The sequence below is a fragment of the Coregonus clupeaformis genome, unplaced genomic scaffold (genome assembly GCF_020615455.1).
Source record: "Coregonus clupeaformis isolate EN_2021a unplaced genomic scaffold, ASM2061545v1 scaf0257, whole genome shotgun sequence".
Taxonomy (NCBI): Eukaryota; Metazoa; Chordata; class Actinopteri; order Salmoniformes; family Salmonidae; genus Coregonus; species Coregonus clupeaformis.
The window spans coordinates 276,923-303,628 of record NW_025533712.1 but is presented as its reverse complement, the minus strand read 5'-3'; the positions used below and the strand labels follow the sequence as shown (position 1 = coordinate 303,628).

Sequence of the window (26,706 nt, the reverse complement as noted above, 5' to 3'; positions counted from 1 at the left end):
CCCTACCCTGGACGACGCTGGGCCAATTGCACGCCGCCCCATGGGTCTCCCGGTCGCGGCCGGCTACGACAGAGCCTGGATTCGAACCAGGATCTCTAGTGGCACAGCTAGCACTGCGATGCAGTGCCTTAGACCACTGCGCCACTCGGGAGACCGTTCTTTGGACAATAAAAACAAACCCGTTTGTGTTGTTTGATCTCAGATTCAAATCAAATAAACAAGGAACAGACCTCGTTTTATATCTTGTCATCTAATAGGAAATAATAATAGGCCAAAAATGTAACGGACCTAAACGGATCCTCTTCACTAAAAGGACATTGTTTTAATTAATGTGTTTGTTGCTTATTTATTGGATAAGACAAGTTGTATGCAAATCTCTTTCATTTTAACCATTAATCATTTCAGGCAATACTATAGCTACAATGTCAATTGCACCTCTTCTGTGTTAATTGGTTCTGTATCCTGATTGTCTATGTCGTCAGATGAGTGCCAACTCGAGATTGAGCACGCGAGCAAGAATATACATCACAGAGCGAGCAGAAACTCAAGTCTTATGACTAGAGAACCAGTCGCGCGACCGCATAAACTACTTTGAGCGTGCATATGCAGTGTTGGCCTGGAAATTAAACTTGAGAGATTGAAACATTGATATTGAGCAAGTTGAAAATCATTGTCGAATGCAATAAATTAGTCCGAGCAGAGATTTTTCCCCCCTGAAGAAGTATTCATCAAAAGGGAAAACTCAGAGGTTTCTGCATTCTCACATGAAAGTCTCTTCTCTCACACACAATTCCATTTCGCTCTCATTATCCATCTCACGGAGTTAATGTTTTACAGTTCTATATCGTGGAGCACCGCCCACAGAGGGGCTCTGCTCCTAGTGGTTTACCCAAGATGCCAGGGTTCCGGTCTAGAAGTTCGGATATTGATTGAACGATCCGTACACGGATTGAATATCTTACTCTTTCACATTCAGAAAACCTTAAGGTGATATTGTATTTCATTATGTATTCCGTTTCCTTAGGGATAATGGTTTAATTGGGTAGGAATGTGAACGAGGCTTTGGACCTTCCCTGTCTCTGGTCCACACTCCACTTCAGTTGGTGGCGGTAATGCATCACTAAAGTTGGTTGCCAACCACCATTTAAAAACCACTGAATAAGAAGTGTAAACGGAAGGGAACAGTAACCAATAACAATTTTCACGGCAGCGTTTTTATTGTTATTTTTTTTACTTTTATTAACACCTTGGAACTCAAAATATTACTAATGTAACTGCACAGCATCACATACTTACCACAGGCAGTGTTTAATTCGCGTTGGAGACAGGACTTGGTTGATAGATGTTATCAAGGTAACGCTAGCTAGCTGCTAACGTTAACTAACAATGGCTAACTGTAGGCCTATGGTTTTTCACACTCAAATAGCCTCCATTATGGAAGTGCTAGCGAATGCAGCCGTGGCAGATATCTGTAAACTCGTAGACGACGACTATGCAGTCTTTCGTTTGGAAATAACTCAAAGCCAGAATGAAAATAGGGCATTGCGGAGGAAACTACAGCTATTTGAACTGAAGGTGGCACGGGAGCGCGCAGAGAGAACAACGCGAGAACGCGTCCTCGCCAGTCGTCCCAGTGGTGTCAAGATCCTCGACCGATACAAAGGAATGGGAAGAGGTAGGCTACATTTTGCAGTAGGCCGAGGCTGCGGGGCCTGTCGCCCGTTCACATCTGCGCATGTGTGACTTTAGATGTGTTAACCACATGGTTAACCAGAATTGGGTCTTGGTCAGTTTTGGGATAGGATGCAATAATTCCCCTGATTACTTAGCTAACTTGCAGAAAGACACAATATCATATTCTAACCAGAATCTTGATTTACTGGCATTTCCTATTATTTACTCATTGAAAACAATATGATGGATGGAACATAATACATCGATCTATACATAGTAAATCAAGAAGTTATGAGAAGTGTTACCTTACATCCTTGCCAATTCTAGACAGTGTCAAAACTGTCAATAGTGTACAATATAGCGTTGAGCATTGACAGTAGCTAACCAGTACCTCTTTTACCCAAATCACTCTCTCAGGTGAAGGACATCTCACTGGAGGCCACAGGAGCTTTGTGAAGCCAGCGGGACACAATACATGGACAGATGACCAACCAATCAATGTTGATGAGGGGAGTGGAACCTCAACCCAGCACGTTATTGTGATAGAGGTTAGTGTAATAGTATTACAACAAAATTACAGTACATCAAATGTGGCCAGTTTATTTCAGAAAGGCTCACCTCAGCTATTCACTTGCTCACGTCCCTACAACATTGTTATCCAATAGTACATCAAATGTGGCACAGTTTATTTCAGAAAGGCTCACCTCAGCTATTCACTTGCTCACGTCCCTACAACATTGTTATCCAATTCTACTCATGTACCGGTAATAACCTCCCCTTTTTTTGTGTCAGCCTGCAGATGAAAATGCGGCAGCTCCTGGTGTCAAGCTGGAGAGGACTGAAGGAGAGGAGGACCCACGGCACCAGACTGGAGCAGCAGCTGGAGTGGCGCCCCCTGTAGCCACTGAGGAACTCGCCGCCACCACTGTGCCCCAGGCCAGGACCCGACGCAGGATCACGGAGGTCAGTGGAACGCTGAACGCCGTCCTCAAGTCAGAGACAGACACCAAGACTTTAACTGTAACACACAGGCTATTACACACAGGATCTGACCACAGATCAGACCCAGAGAGACTGGAGCTGGGGAGACTGGGCTGTCCTCCTGCTCCCGGCTCAGAGTATTTACCGGTATTTCACCAGAGCCAGGGGACGATTAATTCCTGTGGAGATGGTGGCACGTTAGACACTGGAGGTGATGATCCGTCTTGTTCTTACGCTACAGAGATGGACCCTGGCAACATCCTCTTGGGTTTAGACACACAGACTGATCTGTCTAGAGGGGACTGGAACCGGTACAGTAGTAGTGTGTACTCTGAAGGGTGCCTAGATAAGAAAGGGGAGGTTATAGTGGTAGATGAGGTGACTGTGAAAGTGGAGGGCGACGCTCCTCTGACATGGAATGCAGATAGTCACCTAGGAGAAGGACACTCACAGAGAGATGTATTTGATTACAGGGGAAGCTTGGAGACAAATCTAAATGTCGCGACTCACTCCCCTTTACACGCGTTCAGGGATCGCGATGCAGTATTCACGTCGAAGACACTTTCCGATTCACATAGCGGCGTCCTTTTCGATCAGGTATTGAACTCAAACGACAGGGCTATAGCCCAGGCTCAGGGAGGGGGAGCCACATCAGGCAATAGTAAAGAGAAACGGTTCCTCTGCATGTTCTGTAACAAAGGCTTCAGCTGCCCCCAGAAGGTGGAGATCCACCAGAGGGTCCACACAGGGGAGAAACCTTTCAGCTGTAACCAGTGTCATATGTGCTTTGCTGAGGCTGGCAACCTGAAGAGGCACCAGAGGGTCCACACAGGGGTGAAACCCTTCAGCTGTACCCAGTGTCAAATGCGCTTTGCCCAGGCTGGTGACCTGAAGAGGCACCAGAGGGTCCACACAGGGGAGAAACCCTTCAGCTGCCCCCAATGTGAGAAGAGGTTTTCCCGCCAGCACCAGCTGAAGATGCACCTGAAGGTTCACACGGAAGAGAGGCCATTCGCCTGTACGCACTGCAGGAAGAGGTTCTCAGAGAGGAGCTACCTCAGGATACACCAGCAGAAAAACCATTCCACTCTATAGCATAGAAAGTAACCATTCAACTCGATAGCTTCTGACGTTTAGATCAAACCCTGCATTAAAGACAAAGATTAATTTTCATTGTTGTCAGCAGAAAAGATCCACAGATGCATTTGGAATAAGGAGTAACAGATTTCAGTGTTGAATATTCCTGGGTAGAATATTGCATCCAGACGTTGTGTTTTATAAAAGCCTAAAAAGTCTGTTACATATTGTGTTTTTACTGTGTAGCCTATATGATGTTCACAAATGCCTATTTCATTACTTCTATTCAACTACTTAATGTTTTTCCTAAGACACTTGTAATGAGAAAATGAATGCAGTTCATCTAGTTCATGCAGATTTTTAGTTGAGTGTGTATGTGTGGTTTTCATATCGTATTTAAAACTTGTTTATGTTTAATAAACAGAAAATGGGACTTTTCATTCAAAGACTTTCTTTGAGACTCCCTTTAATATACATCACATCTGATCTCACCCTGTTCTGCAAGATGGCGTAGCAGTGCGGTCGCTTTTATTCATTCTCCTTGTGTAAATATCCCGTTTCTTGTTTTTTTGTCTATTTTGTATATATTTCTCAATTTTTACTTTTCATTCTTTAACTAAATATACTTTCCTGCAACCCGCCTCACCCAACGTGGAAAGGATTCTATTATTTCTTTATAACTTTCATCAAGAACCGTAAGCTGAAACTAGCTGAAACTAGTGTAGCTGCAACTGAATGGCTACTTGCTATTAGTCACCGTTAGCGTCTTCACCACTGTCCGTGGCCTACACTATCCACCAGCCAGCTCTAGCTCTAGCCTGGACAATTCGTCGGCCAGTCTGCACAGCGTGCTATCGACCCAGCGTGCTATCGACCCAGAGCTTATTGGACTTTCTGCCGGAATCACTGGACCCTAGCGCCGGATCATCGCAACCAGCTAGCTAGCTGCAACCTGTTGTTGGCTGATTACCATTGCCCTATAGCAAGCACCAGTTAGCCTTGAGCTAGCCTCAGGCCCATCTCCCGGCTATCTACCTCTCTGTCAACCGGACGGGACCTCCTAGTGTTGACACTGAGCCCCGCCGATCCAACACGACTGGTTTGCCGACGAAATAGTCTGATGTGGTTTCAACAGGCTTCCCGTTGCGACGACCACGAAGATCCATCTGCCAGCCCCGGCCCGCTAGCACACGCAAACTACAACTGTGCTCCCTGCTAGCTGTGCTGAAGCACCAATTTGAACTGCTCTCGGACTCACATATTGCTGTTCACTGGACCTTAAGATCACTCAGCTGCACAGCTGATGCCTGCTGGACTGTTCCTTTACACGGTACCCTGTCCTGTTTAGCCTTAGCCCAAACGTTATCGCTATTTCCAGTTGTTGTCTTAGCTCTCTCTAATAACACCTGTGACTGCTTTATGCCTCTCTCCCATGTCAATTATGCCTTGCCTATTGCTGTTTGGGTTAGTTCTTATTATACAATTTCACTGTAGAACCCCTAGTCCCTCTCAAACTGCCTCAAATAGTTCCTTTGTTCCACCCCCCCATACACGCCGAGACCGGCTCAATCGGTGCCTCCAGTGACGCTATCTCTTTCATTGTTACCCAACGCTTAGGGTTACCTGAACTGTACTCATATCCTTCCATATCCTTTTCTGTACATAATGCCCTGAATCTTTTCTACAACGCCCGGAGAACTGCCCCCTTTATTCTATGTACCCAACGCACTAGAAGACCAGTTCTTAAAGCCTTTAGTCGTATCCTTATTCTAGTCCTCCTCTGTTCATCTGGTGATGTAGAGGCTAACCCAGGCCCTGCAGCCCCCAGTATCACTCCTACTCCCCAGGAGCTATCATTTGTTGACTTCTGTAACCGTAAAAGTCTTGGTTTTCTGCACGTAAATATCAGAAGCCTCCTTCCTAAGTTTGAGTTATTCACTGCGTTAGCACACTCCGCCAACCCTGATGTTCTAGCAGTGTCTGAATCCTGGCTTAGGAAGGCCACCAAAATTCTGAAATTTCCATCCCCAACTATAACATTTTCCATCTAGATAGAACTGCCAAAGGGGGGTGGAGTTGCAATCTACTGTAGAGATAGCCTGCAGAGCTCTATCATACTATCCAGGTCTGTGCCCAAACAGTTTGAGCTTCTACTTCTAAAAATCCACCTTTCCAGAAATAAATCTCTCACTGTTGCCGCTTGCTACAGACCCCCCTCAGCCCCCAGCTGTGCCCTGGACACCATATGTGAATTGATTGCCCCCCATCTATCCTCAGAGTTCGTACTGCTTGGTGACCTAAATTGAGATATGCTTAACACCCCGGCCATCCTACAATCTAAACTAGATGCCCTCAATCTCACACAAATTATCAACGAACCTACCAGGTACAACCCTAAATCCGTAAACATGGGTACCCTCATAGATATCATCCTGACTAACTTACCCTCTAAATACACCTCTGCTGTCTTCAACCAGGATCTCAGCGATCACTGCCTTATTGCCTGCGTCCGTAACGGGTCCGCGGTCAAACGACCACCCCTCATCACTGTCAAACGCTCCCAAAAACACTTCAGCGAGCAGGCCTTCCTAATTGACCTTGCCCAGGTATCCTGGATGGATATAGATCTCATTCCGTCAGTAGAGGATGCCTGGATGTTCTTTAAAAGTAATTTCCTCTCAATCTTAAATAAACATGCCCCATTCAAAAAATACAGAACTAAGAACAGATATAGCCCCTGGTTCTCCTCAGACTTGACTGCCCTTGACCAGCACAAAAACATCCTGTGGCGTACTGCATTAGCATCAAATAGCCCCCACGATATGCAACTTTTCAGGGAAGTTAGGAACCAATATACACAAGCAGTTAGGAAAGCAAAGGCTATCTTTTTCAAACAGAAATTTGCATCCTGTAGCACTAACTCCAAAAAGTTTTGGGACACTGTAAAGTCCATGGAAAATAAGAGCACTTCCTCCCAGCTGCCCACTGCACTGAGGCTAGGAAACACTATCACCACCGATAAATCTACAATAATCGAGAATTTCAACAAGCATTTTGCTACGGCTGGCCATGCTTTCCACCTGGCTACCACTACCCCGGCCACCAGCTCTGCACCCTCCGCTGCAACTTGCCCATGCCCCCCGCTTCTCCTTCACACAAATCCAGACAGCTGATGTTCTGAAAGAGCTGCAAAATCTGGACCCCTACAAATCATCTGGGCTAGACAATCTGGACCCTTTCTTTCTAAAACTAGCCGCCGAAATTGTCGCAACCCCTATTACTAGCCTGTTCAAACTCTCTTTCGTAAGGTCTGAGATCCCCAGAGATTGGAAAGCTGCCGCGGTCATCCCCCTCTTCAAAGGGGGTGACACTCTAGATCCAAACTGTTACAGACCCATATCCATCCTGCCCTGCCTTTCAAAAGTTTTTGAAAGCCAAGTCAACAAACAGATCACCGACCATTTCGAATCCCACCGTACCTTCTCCGCTATGCAATCCGGTTTCCGAGCTGGTCATGGGTGCACTTCAGCCACGCTCAAGGTCCTAAACGATATTATAACCGCGATCGATAATAGACAGTACTGTGCAGCCGTTTTCATTGACCTGGCCAAGGCTTTCGACTCTGTCAACCACCGCATTCTTATTGGCAGACTAAATAGCCTTGGTTTCTCAAATGACTGCCTCGCCTGGTTCACCAACTACTTCTCAGATAGAGTTCAATGTGTCAAATCGGAGGGCCTGTTGTCTGGACCTATGGCAGTCTCTATGGGGGTGCCACAGGGTTCAATTCTTGGGCCGACTCTTTTCTCTGTGTATATCAATGACGTCGCTCTTGCTGCTGGTGACTCTCAGATCCACCTCTACGCAGACGACACCATTTTGTATACATCTGGCCCTTCATTGGACACTGTGTTAACAAACCTCCAAACGAGCTTCAATGCCATACAACACTCCTTCAGTAGCCTCCAACTGCTCTTAAACACTAGTAAAACTAAATGCATGCTCTTCAACCGAACGCTGCTTGCACCCGCCCACCCGACTAGAATCACTACTCTCGACGGGTCTGACCTAGAGTATGTGGACAACTACAAATATCTAGGTGTCTGGTTAGACTGTAAACTCTCCTTCCAGACTCACATTAAGAATCTCCAATCCAAAGTTAAATCTAGAATTGGTTTCCTATTTCGCAACAAAGCCTCCTTCACTCATGCTGCCAAACATGCCCTCGTAAAACGGACTATCCTACCGATCCTTGACTTCGGCGATGTCATTTACAAAATAGCCTCCAACACTCTACTCAGCAACTTGGATGTAGTCTATCACAGTGCCATCCGTTTTGTCTCCAAAGCCCCATATACTACCCACCATTGTGACCTGTACGCTCTTGTTGGCTGGTCCTCACTACATATTCGTCGCCAAACCCACTGGCTCCAGGCCATCTATAAATCACTGCTAGGCAAATCCCCGCCTTATCTTAGCTCATTGGTCACCATGCAACACCCACCCGTAGTCTGCGCTCCAGCAGGTATATCTCACTGGTCATCCCCAAAGCCAACACCTCCTTTGGCCGCAATTCCTTCCAGTTCTCTGCTGCCAATGACTGGAACAAATTGCAAAAATCTCTGAAGCTGGAGACACTTATCTCCCTCACTAACTTTAAGCATCAGTTGTCAGAGCACCTTACCGATCACTGCACCTGTACACAGCCCATCTGAAATTAGCCCGCCCAACTACCTCATCCCTATATTGTTATTTATTTTGCTCATTTGTACCCCAGTATCTCTATTTGCACATCATCTCTTGCACATCTATCATTCCAGTGTTAATACTAATTGTAATTATTTTGCACTATAGCCTATTTATTGCCTTACCTCCATAACTTGCTACATTTGCACACACTGTATATATATATGTATCTCTGTTGTATTTTTGACTTTGTTTTGTTTTACCCCATATGTAACTCTGTGTTGTTGTTTTTATCGCACTGCTTTGCTTTATCTTGGCCAGGTCGCAGTTGTAAATGAGAACTTGTTCTCAACTGGTTTACCTGGTTAAATAAAGGTTAAATAAAAATAAATAAAATAAAACACACTACAGCACTTCATAGCAACGTTAGTTACCACAGCCACAAATTCATAATTATGGCTAAAGCCTACATTTCTAAAATGTATCTCCTTAAAATTTGATTTTAAACCTAACCTTAACTACACTGCTATACCTTATGCCTAACCCTAACCTTAAATTATAACAAAAAAGCACATTTTAATTGTGTGGCTGTGTTAATTAAGGATGACCAATATACACTTACTAAATATACCTTCACATACACTAACAGACACCTACTGTACACATCAAAAGAGTTTAGTCGGGTTTGTCTGATGATGACTTTTGACTTATCATAGCTGACTCATATTTACCCTCAACATATGTATGTCCACCATGATGGGTTTAAAAACAATGGAGTCATTCTGTAACTACAGTTTAGGAGTCAAATGTAGTGGGGATGGGTAAACACTCCATGTTGAAAGTGTATTTATTATCTGTGTGTGTGTGTGTGTGTGTACGTACCTGAGGGAGTGTATGTCTGTGTAATCTGTATCACCTCTCTCTTCCAGGAGGAGGAGGGTCCAGAGGTGCTGCTGATGAAGGAGGAGGGGTGTGAGGAGGGTCTGGGGAACCCTGAGGGGACCATGGTCATGGAGGACAACCAGACTACACCTCCTCCTGAACCCACAGAGGAACCAGCTGAGCAGCACAGGACCACACACAGTCACACTGAGGTGAGCCCACTGTGAACTACTGTCTGAATGGTATTAGGTCAGGGTCCGTATCCACAAAGCCTCTCAGAGTAGGAGTGCTGATCTAGGATCAGTTTAGCCTTTTAGATCATAGTGAATAAGACTATATAGACAGGTGGGGACCTTATCCTCTATCAGCACTTCTACTCAGAGAAAAGGTACATCTCTATACTTTCCTTTATTTTCTTTGCATATCACATGAATTCATCCCAAAAAATAAATAAACAATAATGTTGCATATATGGGAGGGTTGCAACAAAATTTCAAAAACAAGAAACAAATAAAAAGGTAATTGATAGTATGAATAATGATAAAATTGCAGTCATGATAAAATTGCAGTCACAGAGAAAGAAATGCCAGCAGTGCAGTTTCTCATTGTTTACATGATTTGTATGAATTACATTTTATTGATTGGTATAATGATTTGATATCAAAACACATGTTTGGTTTTAATTACATATTATAAATTACATACATTTCCCCCTGTTTTTGTTCACTCTAAGACAGTAGCTTCAAAGCCCAGCATCATCTGATTTACAGTGGCTTGAGAAAGTATTCACCCCCTTGGCATTTTTCCTATTTTGTTGCCTTACAACCTGGAATTAAAATGTATTTTTTGGGTGTTTGTATCATTTGATTTACACAATATGCCTACCACTTTGAAGATGCTAAATATTTTTGGGGGGTGAAACAAACAAGAAATAAGACAGAAAAACTGAAAACTTGAGCTTGCATAACTATTCACCCCTCCAAAGTCAATACTTTGTAGAGCCACCTTTTGCAGCAATTACAGCTGCAAGTCTCTTGGGGTATGTCTCTATAAGTTTGGCACATCTAGCCACTGGGATTTTTGCCCATTCTTCAAGGCAAAACTGCTCCAGCTCCTTCAAGTTGGATGGGTTCCGCTGGTGTACAGCAATCTTTAAGTCATACCACAGATTCTCATTTTGGATTGAGGTCTGGGCTTTGACTAGGCCATTCCAAGATATTTAAATGTTTCCCCTTAAACCACTTGAGTGTCGCTTTAGCAGTATGCTTAGGGTCATTGTCCTGCTGGAAGGTGAACCTCCGTCCCAGTCTCAAATCTCTGGAAGACTGAAACAGGTTTCCCTCAAGAATTTCCCTTTATTTAGCGCCATCCATCATTCCTTCAATTCTGACTAGTTTCCCAGTCCCTGCTGATGAATGGGATGGTGTTCTCGGGGTGATGAGAGGTGTTGGGTTTGCACCAGACATAGCATTTTCCTTAATGGCCAAAAAGCTCAATTTTAGTCTCATCTGGACAGCGTACCTTCTTCCATATGTTTTGGGAGTCTCCCACATGCCTTTTGGCGAACACCAAACGTGTTTTCTTATTTTTTTCTTTAAGCAATGGCTTTTTTCTGCCACTTCCGTAAAGCCCAGCTCTGTGGAGTTTACGGCTTAAAGTGGTCCAATGGAGAGATACTCCAATCTCCGCTGTGGAGTCTCTTTGTTGCCTCTGATTAATGCCCTCCTTGCCTGGTCCGTGACTTTTGGTGGGCGGCCCTCTCCTGGCAGGTTTGTGGTGGTGCCATATTCTTTCAATTTTCTTTATAATGGATTAAATGGTGCTCCGTGGGATGTTCAAAGTTTCAGATATTTATTTATAACCCAACCCTGATCTGTACTTCTCCACAACTTTGTCCATGACCTGTTTGGAGAGCTCCTTGGTCTTCATGGTGCCGCTTGCTTGGTTGTGCCCCTTGCTTAGTGGTGTTGCAGACTCTGGGGCCATTCAGAACAGGTGTATATATACTGAGATCATGTGACACTTAGATTGCATACAGGTGGACTTTATTTAACTAATTATGTGACTTCTGAAGGTAATTGGTTGCACCAGATCTTATTTAGGGGCTTCATAGCAAAGGGGGTGAATACATATGCAGGTACCACCTTTCCAATATTAATTTCACTTCACCAATTTGCACTATTTTGTGTATGTTCATTTCATGAAATCCAAATAAAAATCCATTTAAATTACAGGTTGTAATGCAACAAAATAGGAAAAACGCCAAGAGGGATGAATACTTTTGCAAGGCGCTGTACAACTCCAACATTTGCTGTCAGTTGTCATTTTTGCCTTGTTCATTTTACAGGGAGTTCAATAGGTTCTGTTAATTATATTATGCTAAACTATGTGTTTTAGAATCTCTGCATGTTTTAAAACAGTGTTTCCACACCTTTTTCCATTACATTTCTTGTATATTCATTATATAATCTTCACCCCATTTTTCCCTTAAGGGAAGGTGTAGTCCCCTTGTTTTTTCACTTAAGAATTGATACGCCCTGGATGCCAGGTGGTTTTTGGAATGGACATCCTTTATGAAACTTTCCAATTCGTTCAAATCATGTTTAAATGTAATTGTTTTATCTGCTGGCTTGACTGCCTGTACAATCTGAGGGGGGTTGCTTTGAATTCCATATACAGTGGGGAGAACAAGTATTTGATACACTGCCGATTTTGCAGGTTTTCCTACTTACAAAGCATGTAGAGGTCTGTAATTTTTATCATAGGTACACTTCAACTGTGAGAGACGGAATCTAAAACAAAAATCCAGAAAATCACATTGTATGATTTTTAAGTAATTAATTTGCATTTTATTGCATGACATAAGTATTTGATACATCAGAAAAGCAGAACTTAATATTTGGTACAGAAACCTTTGTTTGCAATCATACGTTTCCTGTAGGTCTTGACCAGGTTTGCACACACTGCAGCAGGGATTTTGACCCACTCCTCCATGCAGACCTTCTCTAGATCCTTCAGGTTTCGGGGCTGTCACTGGGCAATACGGACTTTCAGCTCCCTCCAAAGATTTTCTATTGGGTTCAGGTCTGGAGACTGGCTAGGCCACTAATTGCGCCAACAGGTGTCTTTTATACAGGTAACGAGTTCAAACAGGTGCAGTTAATACAGGTAATGAGTGGAGAACAGGAGGGCTTCTTAAAGAAAAACTAACAGGTCTGTGAGTGCCGGAATTCTTACTGGTTGGTAGGTGATCAAATACTTATGTCATACAATAAAATGCAAATTGTGATTTTCTGGATTTTTGTTTTAGATTCCGTCTCTCACAGTTGAAGTGATACAAATTATGATACAAATTACAGACCTCTACACACTTTGTAAGTAGGAAAACCTGCAAAATTGGCAGTGCATCAAATACTTGTTCTCCCCACTGTACATTTAGTGATAATTGTATTGATCTTCTTAAAGAAGGATTGCGGTAGATTGAGAGGCAGCATGCCTAGTGGGTTGTTGGCACCACTGTAATTTGTATTATTTCAATTCTTGCTCGGAACGTTAAAAAGAGGGAGGACCATCTCATAAAGTCTGCTTTCAAAATACTTCCAAGTTCTTTCCAAGCATGAACTTATTATTTAATGATAGGAAAAGACCAAGATAATTCAGACCTTCTGGTGCCCAAACTAAACTGAAATCTGAAATTTGGTCTTCAGTACATCGATAATTTATCGGAGTACCTAAAAAAAATTCTGAAGGCAGCAATCTCTGTATATTCATTGACCAACTTAAGTAGCCCCATAATTGATGTTTCAGGATTCCTAACATGTCAACATGTCATCTGCGTACATTGCCGCAATATCTTCAATATCACTTTGTCGTTCTTATGGCTTCTGCTAATGTTTCTAATGCTAAAACAAAGAGCAAGGGAGACATCGGACATCCCTGCCTTGTGCAGGGATATGCAATTTGTTATAACTGCTGCTCTAGGGTTATTGTATATACTGCAGACCCATTTTATGCACACATGACTGTAAGTCGTTTTGGATAAAAGCGTCTGCTAAATGGCATATTATAAACAAAGGACCAAACCCAAATCTTTCCATTGTATAGAAAAAAAGATTTCCATTCTACTTGATCAAATGCTTTTTTCAGCATCAAGTGATAATGCTGAAGCTGGTACTTTAAACATCTTAGCACTATGCACCATATTATAACTGGGTGGTTCGAGCCCTGAATGCTGATTGGCTGACATTTATCTGTACTGCTGTAATTACGTTGGTAACCAGTTTATAATAGCAATAAGGCACCTCTGAGGTTTGTGGTATATGGCCAATATACCACGGCTAAGGGCGTTGCGTTGTGCGTAAGAACAGCCCTTAGCCATGGTATATTGGCCATATACCACACTCCCCCGGGCCTTATTGCTTAATTATAAAATGTCCTTGCATTGTCTGAGCTATATCGACTTCAAATGAAACCAACCTGGTCAGTTGAAATCAAAGGGTGAATAACTTTCCTAAGTCTGTTTTCTAATAGTTTAGAAAGTATATTAAAATCAACATTCAGTAAAGCGATTGGTCTATAGTTAGAGCATTGAGACAGGTTTTTTCCCCCTTTAGGAATGAGCGTGATAACTGCAGTAGTTCCATTCACAGTACCCTGATCCCAAAAATTATTATACATTCTAAGCACTATTGGTGAAAGTATAGTTACAAACTGCTTATAAAAATGGTATAGTCCTCATTAGGACCATAATTATTCACAAGGAGCACTTCTGCATTGCCCAATATAACATGTAGGAAAATAAACCGACCGTTGAGCTCAACATACTGAGACTTTATCTTGTGCTTAATAATATTATTGAACAGCACTGCTACTTCCCTTGTTTTGGGTGAATAAGATGTTGAAGATATTTCTCCATCCCAGTGTTTTTTAATTTGTTCCATGTGTTGTCCCATTAAATGAGTTTCTTGAAACAGGGCTATGACACATTTTAATTTATTAATGTTTCCTTTTAATGTGAAATAGACTTCACATTCCATGTGTAACAGTGTTGCTTCCGTCCCTCTCCTCGCCCCTACCTGGGCTTGAACCAGGGAACCTCTGCACACATCGACAACAGTCACCCTCGAAGCACCGTTACCCGTCACCGATTGAAACGCTACTAGTGCGCACCGCTAACTAGCTAGCCATTTCACACCGGTTACACATGTTCAATTCAGAACATTTCTTCTGTCTACTGGCCATGAATGAAAATACAAATGACTTAACACATTTCATGGCTGTAGTACCATAGGATAAAGTAGCCTCTCATTGTAGGACTGATCTAGGATCAGTTTAGCCTTTTAGATCATAATGAATAAGATTATTTGGAAAGATCGGCACTCCTACTCTAAGACTCTTTGCAGATGGACCCAGGTCTTGATTAATTTTGTCTCAAATGCCCAGTGCAGTCAAATACGTATTTTTCATGTATTTTATATATATTTCCACACTATGAGGTTGGAATAATACTGTAAAATTGTGAAAATTATTTTAATGCCCGTTTAGTGTAAGAGCTGTTTAAAAAGACCGGCTGAAATTTCAGCCTGTTTTGGAAGGATGGAATTTTGGCCTGCCTGGTGAAATCACCAGTCTGTAAATTGGTTAAAGGGATTCTTTGGTAATTACCCAGTCAGACAAACTCATGGATACCATTTTTATGTCTGCATGCAGTTTGAAGGAAGTTGAAGGTAGCATATACTGTAGTTAGCTTAGTGCAATTGCTACCAGCCCGCTCCTCTCAAAAGCAGGGAAATAGACCTTGTAACTACTCCAAAGCTAGGTGGTTCGCACTTTGTACTCTTATTTTAACGTTAGTTGTTTGAAAAATATTTATCCGAACTACGCATTTCATTAATCCGCTGTGCTGTGACGGTGGGTGCATAGATAAACTGTGCGCGAGTGTCAACACAGCTGAGACAGCGGGACAGCGACAGTTTTGAACGAGTTTTCTAGATATCAAGTAAACAAAGTATGAGAAGAGTACATCAACAATAAACCCCACAGAAGAATGAGTACATCAACAGAATGCAATTGCTCGTCCAAAGCAATATTTTTACCTCGCGACTGTGAAGATTGTTGACACTGCTAGAAGTATTTTCAAGCTATTAGCTAGTTTACGTTAGCAAGTATCTAGCTAGCCCATGTAGCTAAGTGTGGTGAGACTTGTGGTACATCGACGGACTACCATCATTTGTCCAATTTCAAATGTGGTTTGTGGGTCTGCTGTAAAAACGTGCAATAACAAACCAAGGAAGTGGTCGGCTATAATCTTTCACAAACTTCCATTGAATGATCCGGTCCGATTTGAAACTGGCTAGTTGCCCTGAATATAGATAACACTCCGACCAAGGACCTCAGAAAGTTAGTAACATTAGTTTGCTCTATTATGAGAGGATGGAACTGACAAGCCATAAAATGAGATTTGTCCTGACCTGAGGGATACAGCGGTCCCATCAGTGGGCATTCTACGCACGCCAGAACAAAGTGGAAAGGGGGGTAAGTGTGATGATGATCTAACGTTATCTGATTGATTGAGTAGTAGCTATTCTCATAGTAAAATGTGATAGGCCTGCCAATTTTCCCATAGATAGGCTGTCCATGTCATCTGTTACATCTGTGTGAATGCCCTCCTCTCAAAGCCAAAGAATAGCCAACTACAACAAAACGACTAAGAATGCTCAAAACTGTGCACTAGACTTTATAGTGCTAGCCATGTAATAGATGACAACATGCCACAAAAACAGAACATCTATTATGGCCTTCTTCAAGTGTGTTCTCCTTTGTTTATTTCAAATGAATACCAACATTTCCTGTTCCCTTTTCCTTTATTTCTCACTCAGGTTGAGATAGGAGACGTGCCTGCTGTGGACAGTCCACAAGAAACGGACTCCATGTCTGCTGGAGGAACATCACATTCAGAACCAGAATAGAGGACAAGCCTCAACCGTTGCTGGTCCTCCTTGCACTACTACCTAATAGAAAAACACACAGAATTTGTTAGCCTCTGGTCATTTTCACTTTTTTTATCCATTCACTGTAGGCTTCTACTGTACATAACAGCACCGCCATACCTACTTTATACTGTCTATTTTATTGTCTATTTGACCTTTTTATTGGTGCGAATTGTGTAAATTGCACATAATGTGCAGTGATCTGTATTGTGTTGTAAAAAAATAAATAATTGTCTTTGCCGGTTTATCGATTGTCATGTCATTACATAGGTCTATGCTGTTTTGTTTGCTTTTACCAATTGACCTTTAGTATTTAAATGTTACTGATACATTGATCTGACTGCTGTATTTCATACACAGCGCTACCTCATGTGGCATACTGTAATGAATCACCTATAGTAAATAGTAACAAAATAGATGGTACTGGTTCAAATTGCATTTATTACAGTGATATGACAAAACTGTAACAAAATAGGTTGTACTGGTTCAAACAGCATTTATTAGAGTGATTTGGCAAAATTGGTTAGGCAATGTCTGGCTGTGAAGCTGAATCATCGGAGTGTAATTACAATAGGCCCATTACATCCTCTGCCTCCTTGAATCCCATGTAGACTCCTGTCGGTGAGGGATATTTGCGGTGAATGGCACAAACACATGAGGGTAAGACTCTTCTGTTCCTTCGCCCCAGTCTCTCCCTTCAGTGCCCACTCCAACACTAGTAGATATGCAACCAGCCTGTATTGACCTTAGAACAAATAAGTTGTTATTCGTGAGTAGCTACAAATAATCTAATAAGAAACAATTTGATCAGAGTGCAATTATTAAACAACAAAAGTTATTAATAGATTATCTTCTAATTTGTTTTTACTGTGTGCTGGGACAAGCAACAATAATGTCACTTACTCGATAGACAGCTGTCCATTCAGTCCAGCCGGTATGGGCTGATTCAGCCAGTTTATTTTTGGGACATGGAAGAATGTCTCTATAACTTCAGGATTGATGAGCGCAGAAAAGTCCTCGGGGTTTGTTACACAGTCTCTGGGTGCGCTGCTTTCTTCGCCGTAGATATCAAGCCACCCAATCGATGGCAGTAACAAGTCCCACTCTGCGCAGCACAAACACTCATCGTCGGTTGTCATGGGTTGACATCCCCCGTGGTTGCACCTCCAGTCTCCCTCAGACCTGGCTCTTGCCACCGCTCCTGGCAGCTTGTCTACCGCAGTGGTTCCCAAACTGTGGGGCGCACCCCCTAAAAAAAAATATATATATATACACTACCATTCAAAAGTTTGGGGTCACTTAGAAATGTCCTTGTTTTCCATGAAAACATACATGAAATGAGTTTGAATAGGAAATATAGCAAATGAATAGGAAATGTAGTCATTGACAAGGTTATTGTTAATTAATTATTATACCCCTACAACTTATCCAGAACGCTGCAGCCCGTCTGGTGTTCAACCTTCCCAAGTTCTCTCATGCCACCCCGCTCCTCCGCACACTCCACTGGCTTCCAGTTGAGGCTCGCATCTACTACAAGACCATGGTGCTTGCCTACAGAGCTGTGAGGGGAACGGCACCTCCTTACCTTCAGGCTCTGATCAGACCCTACACCCAAACGAGGGCACTGCATTCATCCACCTCTGGCCTGTTAGCCCCCCTACCTCTACGGAAGCACAGTTCCCGCTCAGCCCAGTCAAAGCTATTCGCTGCTCTGGCACCCCAATGTTGGAATAAGCTCCCCCATGACGCCAGGACAGCGGAGTCACTGACCACCTTCCGGAGACACTTGAAACCCTACCTCTTTAAGGAATACCTGGAATAGTATAAAAGTAATCCTTCTGTGCTTTGGGTCATTGTCCTGTTGTAGGAGGAAATTGGCTCCAATCAAGCGCCGTCCACAGAGTGATAGCCTTCCTTCTTCAAGATCCCTTTTACCCTGTACAAATCTCCCACTTTACCACCACCAAAGCACCCCCATACCATCACATTGCCTCCACCATGCTTGACAGATGGCATCAAGCACTCCTCCAGCATCTTTTCATTTGGTCTGCGTCTCACAAATGTTCTTCTTTGTGATCCGAACACCTCAAACTTCGATTTGTCTGTCCATAACACTTTTTTCCAATCTTCCTCTGTCCAGTGTCTGTGTTCTTTTGCCCATCTTAATCTTTTCTTTTTATTGGCCAGTCTGAGATATGGCTTTTTCTTTGCAACTCTGCCTAGAAGGTCAGCATCCCGGAGTTGCCTCTTCACTGTTGACGTTGAGACTGGTGTTTTGCGGGTACTATTTAATGAAGCTGCCAGTTGAGGACCTGTGAGGCGTCTGTTTCTCAAACTAGACACTAATGTATTTGTCCTCCTGCTCAGTTGTGCACCGTGGCCTCCCACTCCTCTTTCTATTCTGGTTAGAGCCAGTTTGCGCTGTTCTGTGAAGGGAGTAGTACACAGCGTTGTACGAGATCTTCAGTTTCTTGGCAATTTCTCGCATGGAATAGCCCATTTTTCAGAACAAGAATAGACTGATGAGTTTCAGAAGAAAGTTCTTTATTTCTGGCCATTTTGAGCCTGTAATCGAACCCACAATTGCTGATGCTCCAGATACTCAACTAGTCTCGAGAAGGCCAGTTTTATTGCTTCTTTAATCAGCACAACAGTTTTCAGCTGTGCTAACATAATTGCAAAAGGGTTTTCTAATGATCAATTAGCCTTTTAAAATGATAAACTTGGATTAGCAAACAGAACATGCCATTGGAACACAGGACTGATGGTTGCTGATAATGGGCCTCTGTACGCCTATGTAGATATTCCATAAAAAAATCAGCCGTTTACAGTTACAATAGCCATTTACAACATTAACAATGTCTACACTGTATTTCTGATCAATTTGATGTTATTTTAATGGAGAAAAAAATGCTTTTCTTTCGAAAACAAGGACATTTCTAAGTGACTCCAAACTTTTGAACGGTAGTGTATGTTTTATTAATTTTTTTAAGGAACTGAGTCCGGCTTTAAACTTACTCTTGAAAGTTGTAATAGAATAATGCACAAGGTGCAATTTCGAAATTGGGGAGTGCAGCATCAGTTACTCTTGTCATGTTAGTCATTGCATACCTTGGAGAGCTATTTATAACTTGTCAGAAATGCCCAGATCAACTAGCCCATGTCAGCTACAGTTTTTTTATTTAGGTTTTTTAGCCCATAGATATTGTTGTAATGTTTTAGTCACTCAAATATCACATAAATACACATTAGACATGGCAAAATGTATAGAATTGAAAGAAAATTTGCTTTAAAACTGCCAAATTCTCTTTGCACCCTATGATTTTTTGGGGTAGAATTGCAGGAAATAAGCTTTAAACCTGCAAAATTCTCTCCACCAACAAGAGGGGTGTGAACAGTTTGTGTCATGAACAGCGCTTGTGGCCATATAAATAGACATTGCGCGTGCGCACAGGGGGGGCGCAGGATATTCCCCAATGCTGGAATGGGGGCCCCACGAGTGAAAAAGTTTGGGAACCCCTGATCTACCGGCTCCGCTGATTCAGGCTCACTCTGTGCTCGCTCAGCGTCCAACTGAGCAAGTTCCCCTCAGTAAATTCTGGCTCGAATAAATGTATCTCTGAATAAAAATGGGCTTCTTCTTCTACTTCAAAGTCTGACATGATTAATCAAATGTTATGATGACTTGTCAATAAGCAACCTAACTACTTTAGCTACTAGAGTACAGCTAGCTGCCTCCTGGGAGTTTTGTTTACAAAACCACACCAAAACTACAGCTAGCATGCTAGGTGTACCCGAAGACTTCCATTCTTTGCGCTAAGCTAGTTAACATTGGCTCGTCAAATTACCTCTAACTGCCTGCATACTGGACGCAGAGACATAATAATGTTATACACAAGTTAATCTGACTCTGGGGAAGTAGATAAGTGCCAAAATCCCGAACTATCCCCTTGCAGAGTGTCTAGTAATGAAATCAACGAACACGTTTGCATAGTATCAAATCACCTAACATATTTGCATAGCACTCATAGTAATCCCTCATTGCCCAATCAGAAGATGCTCCATAGCAGGGTGCTCATATCAGATTTCTTAATCTAATATCCTCTCACTCTGTATCTCTTACAGTCAGTAGACATGGAGGATGGGAAGCCTGATCTGCTGCTGGTCAAAGAGGAGACAATAGAGGACGAACCAGAGAACATTGATTTGCTGAGTGGACTAAAGATGGGGGAGCAAGGTAAGGGAGACATACATATACAGAACATAATAGATGTACTTCAATGGGAATAGTGATGCATCTACTTAAAATTAAATCAATAAAACTTATACTGAGTATACCAAACATTAGCAACACCTTCCTAATATTGAGTTGCACCCCCCCACACTTTTGGCCTCAGAACTGCCTCAATTCGTCAGGGTATGGACTCCACAAGGTGTCGAAATCGTTCCACAGGGATGCTGGCCGATGTTGACTACAATGCTTCCCACAGTTGTGTCAAGTTGGCTGGATGTCCTTTGGGTGGTGGACCATTGTTGATACACACGGGAAACTGTTGAGAGTGAAAAGAACTAGCAGCGTTGTAGTTCTTGACACAAACCGGTGCGCCTGGTACCTACTACCATATCCCGTTCAAAAGCACTTACATTTTTTGTCTTGCCCATTCACACTCTGAATGGCACACATACACAATCCATGTCTCAATAGTCTCAAGGCTTAACAATCCTTATTTAACCTGTCTCCTCCCCTTCATCTAGAATGATTGAAGTGGATTTAACAAGTGACATCAATAAGGGATCATAGCGTTCACCTGGATTCACCTGGTCAGTCTATGTCATGAAAAGAGCAGGTGTCCTTAATGTTTTGTATACTCAGTGTATGTTTACAACAAACATAATGTATAAACTTGATGATTTAATTGACAAAAAAAACTCCATATATAGAGTTTGTAAAGTCTATTTTGTAACATTTTCCTGCAGGTGATTGGCTGGAGGATAACAGGGGAGACTGGGTGGCCATCTTGGATTCCCAGACCCAGACTGCAGCAGCCAAGGGCCCAGGGGACAACATCACTGAGCAGGCCAGGACCAGAGGCGAGATAGTGGAGGTCAGTGGATGGGACAGCATCCTCAACTCTGGGCTGGGGAACAACACTGTTAACCGCAACCAGAAACAGACAGTCGAACACAAAACAACATCCGAACTTAGTCTCCATGACAACAGACTGGCTGAGACCAGAACGAGGCGTAGATTTGGTCTGCAGGGACAGGGAGGTGTCCGTATGAGAACAGACATGGACTCGGTTAGCAATGCTCCATCCTGCTCCTATAGTTGTGATTCAGAGAGACTGATGGCGCCTCAGGTTAAACCCATAACAGGTGCTGCCTTCAGCCTGCCTTCTATAGGATCTATCAACTGGAACATGGACCCTGCGACAACACAGACACTCCCTGGCCTTCATCCTCCTCACACTCTCCTAATGTTAAACCAGACCTCAGACAATTCCAGTGCCTCAACACTAAATGGCTACACAAGCCCATTGACAAATGACAATAGTAGAGACGGAATCAGTAAAGCTGGCAGTGCCAAAGAAAAGCGCTTCCCGTGTTCGTTCTGTGGGAAAGCCTTCAGTTTCCCCAAACAGGTAGAGATCCACAAGAGGATGCACACAGGGGAGAAACCATTCGGCTGCCACCTGTGCCAGGCCAGTTTTTCTCAATCGTCCAGCCTGAATAGGCACCAGAGAGTCCACACAGGGGAGAAACCCTACAGCTGCCCCCAGTGTGAGAAGAGGTTCTCGCGCCAGCACCAGCTGAAGATGCACCTGAAGGTCCACACAGGAGAGAGGCCATTTGCCTGTGCGCACTGCGGGAAGAGGTTCTCAGAGAGGAGCTACCTCAGGATACACCAGCAGAAAATGCACACGGCCCATGTATAGAGTATAGTGACATGTAATGTAGTACTAGTTAGTTTGTTTGTAGTTAATTCTGTTGGTTTTGGATGTAGTAGGGAACTGGATGAGATGAACTGAGGAAAGAATGAGTATAATGAGGCAGAGTAGATGATATGGTGATGGTTGGTGTGATGGTGTCTGTAAAAATGCTTCACTGATGAAAAGTGACAATCCTGTCCTGTTGTTTGATGCTGGTGTTTTATTATGAGTGCCTTCATGTTTACTTGACATAAAGTAGTGAAGATGTGTGTAATGTAATGTTGAACCTTTTCCAAAGTATTCTAGTTACCATAGTGAGAAAAGTTATTCTACATGTCACGTATCGTTTTGTGCAATAAAAGTACTGTACTTCACGTTATGTGAGTGTATGACCATTTTGTTGAAATTAAATACAAAATGGACTGTGCTGACTGACTTGGTTATTTTTGTATCATTGCAGGGACTGAGTTTCCCTTATCTCAGTCAAACCAAAACATTATACTTATTTGTTGAATCAACACATATGGACATTATTTTTATTTATTTATTCATAATAAACTCCAATGGCTCCATTTTTAGGTACTTGAATCACAGTGTTAGAGATGGGCTTGACTGTGGTTAACATTTTATAATATGTCAGGTTTCTGTTTGTACAGCAAATTGTTTCTTATGTAAACCTTTATATGATCTTCTGTACAATTTGTTTTTACAGTCTGCAGTCCATGAGGACCTGCTGATATCCGGTGTTGCTGTCGGGAGAGACTGGACCTCTGAGGGGGCTGGTCACAAACCTTGGCCCCGGATCAGAACCCTGGATCAGGAGTCGTCGCTCTTCCTTCCAGAGTCGGAACCAGGACCGAACCACGAGGGACAGAGACTCCACCACCACACAAAACACAACCAGTGGACAGGTGGACTGAACAACCTTAGTCCTGATGGTCACCAGAGAGACAGAGGCTCCAGTCAGGGATCCAGTCTGCAGCCCAGACCCTTCTCTTCACAGTCTCAGTGCAGGGATGAAGCAGGGCCTGGGGCTGATAGAGATAGACCCTCCTGTTCCTATGATACAAACACCACAGTAACCATGATGAACAGAGCAGGTTACACTGGGCTTCAGCCTTCACAGAGAGTGGTGGGAGACCCCCCTGGGCCTGGGTCTAGCCTTCCTCAGCTGCTTCATGGTTACCCCACGAATACAGACAGGGTCAGGATGGGCGGTCACCACAAGAGGTACCTCACCTATAACACAGCACACAATCCCAACAACACCCAAACAATGGCTCCATGTCATGGAGGGCTCTCTGGTGTCATTGGGTCACAACGTGGGAGCCCGAGCATTAGGACGGACGCCGACAAGCCGTACGCCTGCCCCACGTGTGGGAAGCGCTTTGCTAAGGCGAAATATGTGAAGCAGCACCAGACGGTTCACACCATGGACAGCTTCAAGTGCAAACTATGTTACAAGAGCTTCTCCTTCCTGAGTAGCCTTATCAGACATAGGAATGTCCACAACAGGGAGAAATCGTAGCAGTGTGGCTTGAGATGTACACAGGGGATATCTGGGAACTCGTTTTTCATTGACTCAGTCACACAAGTCAGACACGGTTGGCTATATTTATACTGATGTACGTCATGTCACTGTGTTCATCAATGCAACAACAACCAAAACATGCTCAAGCCAAGTGCCTCAACTGTTTCTGTTATGAAAATCTTTACAAGCAGTCCTTGACCTCAAGCTGTTTGTAGTAAATGGCCTGAAGGCTTCAGGTCTTGTGATGACTGGGGTGAAATAATAAACATGAATGAATGTGAACCTGTACTTCATATTCCAGACTGACTGTTCTCTACAAACTGGAGTGTACATCCTTTTAACCCTTTGTTATCTTGTCATTTGAAACAGGCTTGTGTAAATACCTGTTTTTAGAGAAACAGAAAACTTAGGCTAGAACAAGGACAGTTGAATATTTACCTTACTGAGGTGATGTAGATGGAATAAAGTCATTCCATTATTTTCTATTCTATTCTTGCTAAAACACGTATTTCTAAAGATAACAATAACACGGCTATATACAGGGGTACCGTTACCGAGTCAATGTGCAGTGGTACGGGTTAGTCAAGGTATTTGAGGTAGTATGTACATGTAGGTAGGGGTGAAGTGACTATGCATAGATAATACACAGCAAGTAGCAGCAGTGTAAAAAAGGGGGTCAATGTAAATAGTCCGGGTAGCCATTTGATTAACTGTTCAGCAGTCTTATGGCTTGGGGGTAGAAGCTGTTAAGGAGCCTTTTGGACCTAGACTTGTCGCTCCGGTAACGCTTGCCGTGCGGTAGCAGAGAGAACTTGGGTGGCTGGAGTCTTTGACAATTTTTAGGGCCTTCCTCTGACACTGCCTGGTATAGAGATCCTGGATGGCAGGAAGCTTGGCCCCAGTGAAATATTCCTAAACATGCATCCTGTTTGCAACAACACACTAAAGTAATACTGCTAAAAATGTGGCAAAGCAATTAACTTTTTGTCCTAAATACAAATTCTGTTTGGGGCAAATCCAATATAACACATTACTGAGTACCACTCTCCATATTTTCAAGCATAGTGGTGGCTGCCTCGTGTTATGGGTATGCTTGTAATAATTAAGGACTAGGGAGTTTTTCAGGATAAAAAAGAAACGGAATAGAGTTAAGCACAGGCAAAATCCTAAGCGGTGATACAGCCCGACAGAATGCTCTCTGGTGTATCTGTAGAAATGTGTAAATGTCTTAAGGGCCAAGCCAAATTTCTTCAGCCTCCTGAGGTTGAGAAGGCACTGTTGCGCCTTCTTCACTACGCTGTCGGTGATGTGCACGCTGACGAACTTGGAGCTTTCGAGCCTCTCCACTGCGGCCCCTTCTATCTGAGGCAGTGAGAAGAGTGGAGGGAGCGAGTGGAGTTGAAGACTAAATGGTAATTGAGCCTGCACCAGTGAATGTTTCTCGGCAATCAAGGGATCCTGATATATTACATGTGAAACGGTACACTTTGTAGCATTTATTGCAATGGTCATAAACTGCACTGCACAAACGAAGAAGAAATCGGAGTGCAGCAGAACGCTTTTTGGGGCCTGAGTTTACAGCTGAGGCATTGTAAAAAATCCTGTCAAAGGATCTCCCGCCTTCACAGGCCGCTGAGCCTGTGTATGGATGTGACTGAAGGAGTGGGATGTTTTTTATGTCTATTTTGTATGATGTCGTTTTTTTGCTGTCGACTTCCCGTGGCTTTGGGACTTGGTTGATAGATGTTATCTAGTTAACGTTAGCTAACAATGGCTAATTATGTGTTTTTTTACACTATAATAGCCTCCATTATGGAGGTGGTAGCGAATGCAGCCGTGGCAGACATCTGTAAACTCGTAGACGACTACTATGCAGTGTTTCGTTTGGAAATAACTCAAAGCCTGAAAGAAAACAGGGCTACTGGAACTGAAGATGGCAGGGGGGCGCTCAGAGAGAACAATATGAGATCGCGTCCTCGCCAGTCATCCCGGTAGTGTCAAGATCCTCGACTGATACAGAGGAATGGCAAGAGGTACATTTTGCAGAAGGCAGAGGCTGCGCGGCCTGTCGCAGTTCATATATCTCACTGCCTGTTGCCCCGTTCCCCTCTGCACGAGTTCAGATGTGTTAACCAGGCCAGAACTGGATCTTGGTCCGTTTTTTGGATAGTATGCAATAATTCCCCTGATTACTTAGCTATCTTGCGCAAAGACAGAATATAATAGTGTAGCGATTGTACAGTCCTTGCACCTCTGTGCTCAGACTGTTTGTGTGCGTGTGTGTTGGCACGTCCCCTGTAATCCTATTGGCTACTGTCATTCATGGGTATTTCATACAGTGGGCATTCGCCCGGTGATTGTCAGTTTATAAAGGGATCAGAAGGCAGATTTCCACTGACCCAGGTTTATTCGACAAAAGCAATGTCACAATTTTTTTTATGGCGACAGGCGTAATGGAAAGGCAGATATAGGACAAACTTTCTAAAGATCAAAAACACGTTTCCAATTTAGTGACTTCGTTGCTATATTTAGGGAGTTTTCAGACCCCTCCAGTAACTTTTATTGGTAAAAGAGTCAAGCGACAAATTCAGCTACTTTTCAGGCTGCGTTTGGGGAGTTTTGACACCGAGGGTTTCTATGGTTTTGATAGCGTTTAGTGACTTTCCTCATTCAATTCTGCCGCAAACAAGAGTGGGAGAAGCTGTCTGTGCAACAGAAGTCACGTCGGGGACCGCAGCAAGGCAAATCAATAGTGTGATTGATAGAAGTATAAAGAGGGGTTACTGCAGATGCAGGAATGCCCACATGCAGGAACACCCCGAATTGCGGGCCGCAATTGCACCCTTCTCAGGCAAATTGTTGCTGTGAAGTCGTCGTGGCAAAGGCAAAACGTAATCTAGTGGCAAATCAAGAAGCCAAACCAATTCTAGACAGTGTCAATAGTGTACAATATAGC

At 43.2% G+C, this 26,706-nt stretch overlaps 1 protein-coding gene and 1 long non-coding RNA gene across 2 annotated transcripts in view; one reads left to right on the top strand and one right to left on the bottom strand.

Annotated features, from left to right (window-relative positions):
• The first annotated feature begins 1,171 nt into the window (after positions 1-1,171).
• Positions 1,172-22,646, top strand: LOC121536073 (sal-like protein 4). The gene is made up of 6 exons (XM_045214425.1): positions 1,172-1,675; positions 2,092-2,222; positions 2,467-2,637; positions 9,348-9,512; positions 20,415-20,526; positions 21,267-22,646. The coding sequence occupies exons 1-6, from the start codon at positions 1,387-1,389 to the stop codon at positions 22,223-22,225; spliced, it is 1,827 nt and encodes a 608-aa protein (XP_045070360.1). The 5' UTR covers positions 1,172-1,386; the 3' UTR covers positions 22,226-22,646.
• The window catches only part of LOC121560258, a 23,209-nt gene continuing 13,465 nt past the window's right edge, over positions 16,963-26,706 (bottom strand). The window contains exons 2-3 of the long non-coding RNA XR_005998925.2: positions 17,193-17,538; positions 16,963-17,034 (exon numbers count right to left, since the gene is read on the bottom strand). This is a non-coding gene — a long non-coding RNA (uncharacterized LOC121560258). The remainder of the gene's footprint in view (positions 17,035-17,192; positions 17,539-26,706) is intronic.

Bases quoted from the DNA above. Each gene is read 5' to 3' on its own strand.
- LOC121536073 (XM_045214425.1), top strand. From the start codon at position 1,387: ATGGCTAACTGTAGGCCTATGGTTTTTCACACTCAAATAGCCTCCATT. The intron at 1,676-2,091 runs GTAGGCTACATT...TCACTCTCTCAG, and splicing joins ATACAAAGGAATGGGAAGAG to GTGAAGGACATCTCACTGGA. The intron at 20,527-21,266 runs GTAAGGGAGACA...ATTTTCCTGCAG, and splicing joins ACTAAAGATGGGGGAGCAAG to GTGATTGGCTGGAGGATAAC.